The 11622-nt window shown below is 52.5% G+C and overlaps 1 protein-coding gene across 1 annotated transcript in view; it reads right to left on the bottom strand.

The window, feature by feature from the left end:
* The window catches only part of SARDH (sarcosine dehydrogenase), a 118580-nt gene that overhangs the window by 49454 nt on the left and 57504 nt on the right, over window positions 1-11622 (bottom strand). Inside the window, exons 11-12 of the mRNA XM_015406747.1 lie at window positions 4974-5115; window positions 813-896 (exon numbers count right to left, since the gene is read on the bottom strand). Coding sequence (XP_015262233.1) covers window positions 813-896; window positions 4974-5115 — 226 coding nt within the window. The remainder of the gene's footprint in view (window positions 1-812; window positions 897-4973; window positions 5116-11622) is intronic.

The raw sequence follows: 11622 nt of genomic DNA, 5'->3' as shown, positions 1-11622 counted from the left end.
GGCGTGTTTTCTCCCCGGCGTTTGATCGCGCCAGGGAGAAAAGGCGGCGCGGCCGTGGGATCCGTGGGATCCCGCCGCGCCGTGTCAACGTTGGCGCAGCTTTTAAAAGCCGCGCCTTCAAGCGCCTTTTCCCATGCCGTATGGCAGGGGCCGTTACCGGCTAAATATCAGGAGAAGCTTCCTAACTGTAAGAGTGGTTGAGCAGTGGAACAGTCTGCCGCAGGAGGTAGTGGATGCTCCTTCGCTGGATCTTTTCAAGCGGAGGCTGGACAACCATCTTTTGGGTATGTTGTAGGGCTGTCGCTCCTGCAGAGTGCAGGGGGTTGGACTAGATGACCTGCAAGGTCCCTTCCAACTCTAACATTCTATGATTCTATGACACCCCCCCTCGGGGAGGGCACAATTTCAGACAGGAAAGTTGCAGGAGTGGAGATTACAGGCAAGGACATGCCGGGAAATAGTAATAATAATAAGAGACTGGATTTATACCCTGCCCTTCACTCGGAGTCTCAGAGTGGTTTACAAACTCCTTTCCCTTCCCCCTCCCCACAACAGACACCCTGTGAGGTAGGTGGGGCTGAGAGAGCTCTTGACACAAACTGCTCTTTTTCACGAACAGCTCTTGTCAGAACTGTGGCTTGCCCAAGGTCATCCAGCAGCTGCAAGTGGAGGAGTGGGGAATCAGACCCGGTTCTCCCAGATGAGAGTCCGCACACTTAACCACTACACCGGACTGGCAGAAGAGGCACAGCATGAGACCCAGCTTTTGGCAAGTCCCTTGCCTAGTACATGCCCTCCCCCCTGGTCTTTACCTGTGCCTTGCCCCGTGGATTGAACCAGCCTGGCCTCTCCCACCCGTGTCTCTCCTGAAAGACGCAGCCTTGCTGTAGCAGCTCCTGTGGGGCAGAAGAAGTGGAAGGAAGGGAGGCAGGAAGGGGAACTGGAAGGACAGGAGACCTCCAAACTACAAGCCTGTAGCCAAGTAGCGGGCTGCGTTGTTCATATCAGCGTGTAAATTCACCCACCCTGAGTGGCATTCATGGGGGGAGAAGACGGAGTTGTCAGGCGGCCACAGTGGAGGGAAGGCGTCCAGTGCCATGCCAGGCCCTGCCGGCAGCAATCAGAGCAGGGGAAGGCCTCAAGACTTCACCAGCCGCACTGGAACCGCTCCAGAGCATAGAGCGGAGCAAGTGGTGGCAGCACACCTACGTTGGCACCGTACCTCCTGGGCTGGGTCATGCAAGCATCTTCATCATTAAGTGGCTGAAAAACTGAGCGATGCCTCCCGTGCCTGATGGGCCTCCTCTGACAGAACTTCCATTTCCTTTCCGCCAACTCCAGCCGAATGCTTGTCACTGAGCAGGGTTGTCATCTCTGGGTGGGGAATGTCCTGGAAATTTGGGGGGGGGGACGGAGTCTTGGGAGGGTGGGGTAGAAAGCCATACACCCTCCAAAGCAGCCGTTTTCTCCAGTTGTAATCTGAGGCCCCACCTGGAAGTCAGCAACCCTACGGTGAAGTCTATTTATACATTCGGCTGCGAGTTGCCAAGTGTTCGGCTGTCATCTGCAGAGAGCTGATGAGCAGCACGACCAGGACCAGCCTTGCTCAGGAGTAGTTAGAGGCTCAGTCTCAGGTTTTCGCAGTCGGTTGCTGCTGACTGGCCTTCTTTTTCTTCTTTCTTCTTGTTTTCTTTCTTCCTTGTCTGGCTGCGCTGTGCAGCGCTGCTCAGGCACGTCCCGCTGAAAGCAGGGCCGGCTAGAAACTGGGGAAGCCTCTGGAGGATAAGCCCCTCCCCGCCTGGATCATTGCTCAGAGCCGGAGGGAGGAGCTTAGATCCCACTCGTAGAGGACTGTCCCACAATGAACCACTGGAGAAGTCCAGATCACTATGCAGAGACAGGCAAGGGCAAGCCACCTCTGAAAGCCTCTTGCCTTGAAATCTGGAAAGTGAAGGAGGGCTGGCCCTGGTTAGTATGTGGATGGAGGGGCACCAAGGAATGCCAGGATGTTGCTGTGCAGAGGCAGGCCACGGCAAACCACTATCATCAGATCTTGGAAGCTAAGCAGGGCCGGCCCTGCTTAGTACTTGGATGAGAGACCACCAAAGAAGTCCAGGGTTGCTACGCAGGGGCGGGCCATGGCCAGCCATCTCTGTTCACCTCTTGCCATGAAAACTTCACGGGGTTGGCCTAAGTCGGCTGTGACTTGATGGTGCTTCCCCCCAGCTGCAGAGGTCATTTCGGGGGGGATCGTGGGGGATCGCAGTTCCCCCGGGTGAGGTGTGAGGGGGCGGGGCACATGACGAAGCCCCGCCCCCTGCTTCCGGCCGCCCCGCTTCCGGCCCTCATTCAGCCAGGAGGAGGCAGGAGAAGAGGGAGGGTAAGTTGCTTCCTCCCTGCCTCTCCCCACCCCTGCCTGCCTGGGGCCAGGGAGGGCCTTCGCGGGGCTTCCTTGCACTCCCGCCGGCCTTGCAGGTCCACCGCCGGGCCCCTCATGGGACTCGGCAGTGGAGCTGCAAGGCCGGCGGCGGCGGCCGGGACCGTTGGGGGCAGGGTGTGTGGCCTTATGACACACTTCCGGTGATGTCAGGGGGTGTGGCCTTATGACACACTTCCGGTGACGTCAGGGGGTGTGGCATATGCTAAGGAGTTATGCTAATGAGTTCCCCTAGCTCTTTTTCTATGAAACGACCCCTGCCCAGCTGCATTATGCGAAGAAGCCCAATAACTTTCCTTGACAACGATCAGAGCGGTCCCAGTGTGGCCTGGGGGTTCTGACCCAGAATCGGACAAAGACAGTGCAAGTGAACAGCAGGTTTGGATTTTTTTTAATGTGAAAGTTCATTTAATTTATTTCCATTTATAGTCTGCCTTTTTCACTGGGACTCAAGGCGGATTACAAGTATGACAGAAAGCGGCTGTTTCTGGGGAAGGGTGAAGTCAAATGTACCGGCCAGGAAAACTCCAACCTTCCAGTCTGCCATACATTTTTTCAGATCTGGTTCCTGTTATTGTTTCTTCAATCTGCTTCCACTTTGGTGTCATCCCCCCCCCCCCAACTTCTTCACCTTTTGGACCCGACCAATCAGGGATCACACAGTAAAGCTCTTCAGGCCTGTTGCTTTCAGCCTAATATCTTTTGGGGGGTGCTTCTTCCTCCTTGGCTGGGCAACGAGACCAACATTTCCTCTCATGCACCACTGCGACAATTACACAGTTTCACTGCCGATCAGTGTCGTATAGCAAGACTCACACCCCAAAATAGCTCTCAATACATATAGCTTCATATGATTAGTTGGGGATGAGGCTCTCTTGGAGATGTGCCTTTGAGTGCAGACAGTGCCTGTTCAGGCAGCATTACTGTCATTAGGATGTGCATTTGGATGCATGGCCAAATGCACATCTCTGCCCCCATTCTCCCCAACCCCCAACTAGTGAACTTGGCATGATCGGATCAGAAGGAGGGAGTGTTGGCCCCGTTGCCTTGGCAACAGCAGTGTGTTCGCTTCCCTTCCCATCATCTTGCAAAGAGTGCGCAACATTTCATAATGGGGTGCAATCACTCAAGGGGGGGGTTGTATGCTAATTTTGGAAAGGGTGAAAGCGTTTGTGCAACGCTCTGTCTCAGCTCAGTATGAGTCTTTAATTCTCCCATCCTTTTCCTCTGCTGTCGACTCCTTTCAAGGAAGAGGCTTAATTCAAGGCAAAGCTGCTGTGGCACTCTGGGAGGATTACAGCCCGTCCTTGGCGGCCTGGCCAAGTGAGTCTCCTAAGCAGCCCAGGGCCCCCTGGGGCTATTAATTCAGATCCAGCCAGCTTGACGGGAGCAGTCCTTTGCTGCCTCCCCCTCCACGGACAGCATACAGCCAGGGCTGGAGACTGGCACCGCCAGGATGTGAGGCAGACTCTGTCATATCCCACCCGCCAATCTACCTCCTGGGCTCAGGCAGGCAGGCAGGCAGGCAGGCGGGGTGGGGGTCTGGGGAACGTCCAGCTTCACCACTCTCTGGGTCACATCCTCCAGCTGCAAGAGTCTCCCTTGCATTCTTAAACATGCACATCCTTACTTCGTCTAAGAACGTTCACACTGATAACATCAGGATGTGTGTGTGTGGGGGGGGGGGGTCAGTCTGAGCTAGAAACCTCCAGAGCCCAGTCTTAAGGGGTAGAGAAACGCTGCAGTGTACCTCTGGAAGTGCTGGAAAAGACTATCTCTGAGCATGGGCAGAGGGGCTGCAGCACAGCATTGCTAGCCATGTGAGCTGTGAGGCAAAGGTGTGGGAAGCCTCCACTAGACCTCTCAACGGAAGAGGCCACGTTCCCTCCAGGCAGCTGCCACCAGGCAGGTCGGAGCAGCAGAGGCGGCTGCCTGGACAAGGCCGTGCATGGCCACACCTGAATCCGGGCCTCCCAGACCAGAGCCGGAAGCTGCAAAGCCACAAGGCAATGGGCCGCGCTGAGTGCAGAAGGCGCCGCTCCCTCCTTGCACACCAAGCTTGGCCCAGTGGTGGGGGAAGGGCCATCAAGCCACAGCTGACCTATGGCACAGCCCCTGGCGGGGTTTTCACAGCAAGAGACGACCGGAAGTCGTTTCTCTGTTCAGAGCTGGCCTGCCCCTGCGGAGCCACCCTGGTCTCCCACCCGAGCACTAACCTGGGCTGACCCTGCTTAGCTTCCAAGACCTGACGGGGCTGGGCTCGGCTGGGCCACCCAGGGCAGGGCAGAGGCTCCCTCCCTCCAGCCCGTGACCAGACCAGGTGCTGCTGAGGAGGGCTCCAGGGCTGAGCAGGCTCCGGCCCAGCCCAGGTAGAGCCCCGCGCTTCAGAGTCCCTGGCCCAAGCCGCCACCTGGTTTCCCACGAGCAGGCCGTTTCTGTGCCCGTTGTTTCTGTGCCCACCGGTTTACCCCCAGTGCACCTGCACCTCCGGGAGCCCCCCCTCCCTCCCTCCCTCCCCCGAGGGCCAAGCTCTCACCTTGTGCAGGGGGTCCTTCCTCATGTTGCGCCCTGCCAGGGGCTCGTCGCAGGGGAAGACGACAGAGTAGTTCTTGGCATACGACTCGTGGCTCCGCTCTCGGAGCCAGCGGCTGTTTCCGGTGAGGGAGTGGTGGAACCTCCTGAGAGCCAAAAAAGAATGCCAGGGAAATCAGGGCACAAATCGCAGCCCTTTGTCCCAAAGGGATGTCCTCAAGGAAAACCAGAGGCCTCCCGCAAACAGGAGCTGAGGAGGAGCAGAAGATTGTTGCGGTGGGGGGGAGCTGGGTTGGGATGCAAGTATTCTGGGAGGTGGGCACTGGATACCGGGGCAGTGAGGGGAGCTTGCTGGAGCGAGTGTGACCCATTTCTCCAACATCTGCCAATGGCATGTTTGGGGGTAAGGTTGTAATGCAGGCAGAGGCTTCCCGGCTGAGCCCTAATGATGACGGGCATGCTTACACACACACGCGTGCGTGCGTGCCATCTTGGACGAGAAGACGCTGCTGCAGTGAAGAATCAGAACAAAGGAGCCTGTCTGCAGGTGTTGACACAAGAGAGCTCCCCTAACTGCTGCTTGGGAACAGGCTGCTTCCTCCACAGAAGAATGTCAGGAAATTAAAATAAATTATGTTTTGAGTTCTAGTGACATCGCTCTATTCCTCCGGTTCCTTAAGAGGCAGAGTAAGAGACGTCTTCTCTTTCTGTGCAGAAAGACAAAGAGACACGACATGCTTGTAGAATGAGGGTGCTTCGGAGCCTAACCCTAACCTTCAACCCACCATATCCTTTCCTCTCCTGGGATAACCTGGGGGGGGGCAGATGAGTGATCTTGACATTCTTCTGACCATTTCAATCCAAATGTAGCAAAAAAAAAAAGCAGCAGTCAGCTCCAATTGGTTAGCACCTGTACCTTCACCAACACATCATACCTTTGTTTCATGAGCAGTCTTGCAGCTTGTTTAAATATTATAATGAGACAAAATGATGTACAAAACAGCTGTGTCTCAGTGGAAGACCATCCGCTTGCCATGCAGAAGATCCCAGGTTCAATCCCTGGTGTCTCCAGCTAAAAGACCCCGGAGAGCCTCTGCCCATCTGAGTAGACAAGATTGGCCTTGATAGACTGAAGGTCTGATTCAGAAGAAAGCAGCATCATGATTTCCAGTAAATACACATATAAAGGTAAAGGTAAATGTTCCCTTGCTCGAAAGCCAGTCGAATCTGACTCTAGGGTTGCGGTGCTCATCTCCGTTTCAAAGCCGAAGAGCCAGCGCTGTCCGAAGATGTTTACGTGGTCATGTGGCCGGCATGACTAAACACCAAGGTGCACGGAACGCTGTTACCTTCCCACCGAAGTGGTACCTATTTATCTACTTGCAATTTCTTGCTTTCGAACTGCTAGGTTGGCAGGAGCTGGAACGAGAGACGGGAGCTCACTCCGTCATGCGGCACACTCGGGTCTCGAACTGCTGAACTACCGACCTTCCACAGCCTGCAGTTCAGCGTCTTAACCACTTGAGCCACCGCAGCTCATTTAATTAAAAACAAAACTACACTTCCCAACTGAAAGACAAAGGGAAGGGCAGCTGACAACTGGTTCAGCGTCTGAGTTATTGATATGTCAATCTGCAAGGCCAGAGTAAGGCAGATGTCTGGCCCACAGCACGCACAAACAACCTGCTGTGAATTCCTGAGAGGATGTAGTGCCCCCGGGGAATGAGCAAGCCCCAGGCCCACAGTGGGTGGAAGCTCTTCTCTGGGAAACAGCAAAAGAGCAGGGGCCCAGGTGTGAAACTCAAGGCACTGCTGGTCCCAGCCGTTTTAAAAAGAAAAAAAGAGGAAAAGGGATACGGATGAACTCCATCCAAAATAGGTTCTCTTCTTATTACGGAGTACTGAGCCCTTGAAACATGAACAAGCAATTTAAAAAAATTATGACCCCTATTTCAGGAAGTCAGGCCAGTCTCAGGAACAGATGAAACAGCCTTTCGTTCAAATGCCAATCCCATGAAAATAAGAGGTAGAAAGCCAAGGGTATTTTTTACACTTCTCCCCAGCGTTCCCCAGACTAAAATATAAATTACCACACAAAGGATTTTAAATACGGGACCTTTTTCTGCCTATGCAACCAAAAAGAACTCTTGCAAGGAACCTGCCTGTTCAGCAACATGTTCTTGCTGGGATGATGAACGGAGAGCTCTCCGTCACAGACAACGGTCCTTCCACCTGACAAAGGGGTTTCCGCCGACATTTCTCACTTCTGACAAGAAAGCTAATCTCCGAGAATTCCTGTGGGCCTCCACCCAAGCCACAGTCTCCAAGAACTCAGGGGAGAGGAGGCGAGGGTGCCCCTGGGCACTCTGTCCAGGACCCCCCCCAAAAAAAAACCTGGAACTCTAGGAGCTGCTTTAAAACGAATGCCACAGGTCATACAAGACTGGGGCTGCCAAGCAACCCGGTTCCTTTTGGCAAGCAGTTAACTTGCACCCTTGGAGGTAACCCCCAGCAGAGCCAACGCAGCAGCCATCTGCAGAGTCTGCCAGTCCTTCCACCCCTGATCCACAGGACCAGCGGTGGTCACCATAACCAGGACTGCTGAGAGCCACCATGGGCCCCCAGAGCAAGATTTTACGCCCCCCCCCCATACGACCCTGATCCAAATCAAATATCGTAACAAAACAAAACAAATTCCTTGGGGTGCTGTCACCATGGGTCTAGAGTAATAAAATAATCGGCCTGTCTGTCCCACTGTTTATTTACCTAATTTTACTTCTATCCCACTTTTCTCCCCAGTGGGGACCCAAAGTGACGCATGCTCTTTTCTTCTCCTCCATTTTTATCCTCACAGCAACCCTGTGAGGTAGGTTAGGCCGGGAGCGGGTGACTGGCCCTAGGTCACCCAGCAAGCTCCCATTGCAGAGCGGGGATCTGAACCTGGGTGTCCCAGATCCAAGTCCTGGGCTTTAACCTCTAACCCACGCTGGCGGGGATAACTCATCAGAGAGTGAAGCTAGGCGACTCAGAATTGGCCACCAGCTTCAGGAGGATTGTGGGAATCCCCGGGCCAAAATGGGAAGGCATGGGGAAATCCTGGCCCAGGTGAGACAAACCACCACCGCCCCGGGCTATTGGCAGTGGAAGCGAAGGGTCTCTGTTTGTGGCCGCGTAACTCATCAGAAAATAACGCTCCGTGCTTGGAAACTGGCCACCAACCCCGGAATGATGATGGAAGTTGCAGTGCCCAAAACGAAGGGAACGGGAACGCCCTGAACCAGGTTATCTTCATGACAGGCAACATGTAATAAGAGAGCTTTTAAGCAACCTGTCACGTGTCTGTAATACTCAGATCCCCAGCCCGCCATGGAAGGTTGCTAGGTGACACACTCTGCCAGACCTACCTCACAGGGTTGTTGTGCAGATAAAATGGAGTACAGAACAATGCATGTCTGGGTCTCCCTTGGGAAGAAAGACTGGGTATTTTGCATATGCAGCCTCATTGGCCTTTGCCTCGGAACACAGAGGTCGTTTGCATTTGCGACTTGATTGGCTTTTGCCTCTAACATTCTAAGCAGTTTGCTGTTCTGAGGTAAAATGTGTCCAATCTCCAGGTGAGGGCTGGAGATCACTCAGAATTACAACTGCTTTCCAGATGGCAGAGATCAGTTCCCCTGGAGAAAATGGTGGGCTCTGTATCCTTATAAGCTGCTGAGGTAGCCCCGATATGACATCCAATGTGATGTAGCAATCAGGGCTTCAGAGCACGGGAGAGGCTGCAGGTGTATGAGGGGTGGAAAGCTGAAGGGTTAGGGGGAAATAAAGGTAGGTTGATGGTTGGCTGGGAAGGATATAGGGTTGCCAACTCCAGGTGGGAAATTCCTGGAGAGTTGAGGGATGGAGCCTGGAGAGGGTGAGGCTTCAGGAGGCGTGGGACCTCGGACAGGTACAAAGCCATAGACTCCACCCTCCAAACCAACCATTCCCTTCTGTTCTTTAGGTAGCAGAGATCAGTTCCTCTGGAGAAAATGGTGGACTCAGTGTCATTATACCCTGCTGAGGTCGCCACAGCAAATTGACACTTGAGTGTCCAAGGCCGGGGCACCCGCTCAGAGCCTCTTTCTAGAGGCCGTTGTATTTATTTCCACAACGGGCCTTTTTCCTAGTTTGTTATAAATGTAATAATGCTATTTGAAAGATGACATTATTAGTTGTCATATAGCAAAATAGCCTTTACAAAGGGCTTTTAGATCTTCCACCAACACCAAGGAGCAAAGGAGAGAGTCAAATAAATCTTTTAAAAAATAAATAACTGTACAGACAGACACAGGCGTTGAAACAAGTAAAGAAACAAGGGGCTGGGGCTGGGAGCTACCTTACAAGCCACCAGAGGCAGGAGGGATGGGGGGATTTATATATGGATAGACTGCTGGCATTTTATGTCCTTTATAATTTTTAATACTTTAAACATCTGTTGCTAAAAAAGAAAACAAGCAAATGAACCAAAATTTACAATTACATTCTAGCAATTTTTTTCAATTTAAACTTTTTAAAAAAAGCAAATGGTCTATTTTATAAAAACAGTGCCTTTTACTAAAGAGATAATAATGTAAACCTCATTAGATGGTTTGCTTTTTCAATTAGTGAATGCCTTCCTTTCCCGGTTTCTATCCCCTTTGACATCTCCCACTGCATCTTCCTTTCTGGCTGGGAAATCCAAATGCCCTCTTTGCTATAGATTCATATTGATCTTGCAGATGGATTTACTGATTTCAGATTGCTGACCAATCGAATGCGTTCTCTGTTTGCTATCAAGCTGTGCTCGCTTAAAACGGTCAAGCATATTTTGGAAACCTAACTTGGGCTTAAATCCCTTTGACTCAATATAATTAACTGATTTTAAGTAAGCATCACGCCAGACCAGTGTGATGTCTTCCAGTCTCACCACTCATCTTTTAAAGTGAAGCGAATGAAATTTACAAGTGCTCATTTTGAGTTCTACTTGGCCTTGTAAGCCGCCCTGAGCCTGCTTCGGCGGGAAGGGGCGGGGTATAAATCAAATCAATCAATCAATCAACAAGATGCATCAGCTTGGAAGTGGCTCAAGGTGTTTTGCATCCTAAGCGGGGGACCTTGGCAGTCCCCCCCCCCCACACCACTGGCCCCGTCTGAGCCAAGCCCCGGCAGCTGACTGGGAGGCTGGGCCACGGATCGGGCTCTGACCTGGCTACTCAACCACGTCTCTGTGGAAGCCTCAGGTCCATCAGAGCTTCCTGTTTTGACCTCACAAGTGGGAGGAAATCTCAGGTTCTGCTTCAGAGCTGAAACAAACTGGAATTTCGGGGGGGGGGCGGAGAGGGCTGGGAAATCACATAATGTCATCTTCTAAGGCAAGACTTTGGTTCCTGAATCTATTGGGAGCGGTGGCACAGGGGATTTATCCTCTGGTTAAACATCTGAGCTGAACAGGACTGCTGTCAGTTCGAGCCCCGCACTGGTGTGAGCTACCAGCCGTGTCCCCAGCTCGCCGTCCACCCAGTGGTTCTAAAGCGTCGGCAAGTAGATAAAATGGGTACCACTCCTTAGAGAGGGTGGGCACACTTAACCCCCCAGGTGGGAAGTATTAGCCGACAAACAGAAGGTCCGCGCGTAAGATCAAAAAGACAAGAGAGATCTATGCAGCATCAAAGAAAAGCCTGCAGTGGGCCATTCCGGCCAGACGGTGGCAGTGGTGCGCTGCGACTGAGAAGAATGCTGACGACATCAAGCAACGCCGACTAAAGAATGCTGATGGAACACGTCTGATGCTTACAGCTGACCAAACTCCCTGTCGACTGCGAAGTGTGTGTGATTAAAAATGATATATGTTGTCCTCCCTTACCCCCATCATTGTTAGTCCCGTGTCAACACATGAGTCACAGTAAATCGCTCAGAGCCGGCAGCTCTGCAAGGATTGAGCGATCAATAAATTGAAAGATTATTATTATTATTATTGATGGGAGGGTCATTATGAGGGAATAGGTATTGCCTGCCGCATGTTAAATTTTTATTGGTATCAGATGCTAGTCCTTTTTATGGAACCTACTTCTATAGAGGGTTCTTTCTTATTTTTCTACAAGCGCCTCAAGCTGGGTGAGAAAAATTAAGGACGGAGACCATCTAGTTCACCAGACCAAGTGAGCAACCCTGACCTCACCTTCCTACTAGAGGTCAGAGGGAGGCACTTCACCCGCCAGGGCCTACTGCGGCACGAGCTTTCTTGGGCAGGTGTGGCTCACACCTTGCAATTCTTCCTTTTGGGGAGGGCTCCTGCTGCCACCTCCGGTCACCATGTCAAGACCTGCTGGGGACCTTCGGGTGTAGCACTCTTTGCTCCAGCCTGTAGCGTTTTGCTCAACCAACAGTGCTCCACCTGCCCTTCCTCGAATGGTTCTCTCTCCACACCATATGGAGCTCCATCCAAGAGTGGCTCAGAACTTACTATTCCCCCGGGGAAGCAAGGCATAAGAAGCGACGGCACGTGAGTGACAGCCTTTCTAGGTGACCATTTGTGCATCATAGACACACACACTGCTTATGAGCAGATTATTTTGGTCAAGAAAATACTTTTGTTTCAAAGCTGGCTCATTCTTACAGCGCTCAGACCACAAGGT

This window comes from Gekko japonicus, unplaced genomic scaffold, assembly GCF_001447785.1.
Source record: "Gekko japonicus isolate JY-2015 unplaced genomic scaffold, Gekko_japonicus_V1.1 scaffold427, whole genome shotgun sequence".
In the NCBI taxonomy this organism is placed as follows: domain Eukaryota; kingdom Metazoa; phylum Chordata; class Lepidosauria; order Squamata; family Gekkonidae; genus Gekko; species Gekko japonicus.
Note: the sequence above shows the minus strand (reverse complement) of the source record. Positions and strands in the feature narration are given on the sequence as shown.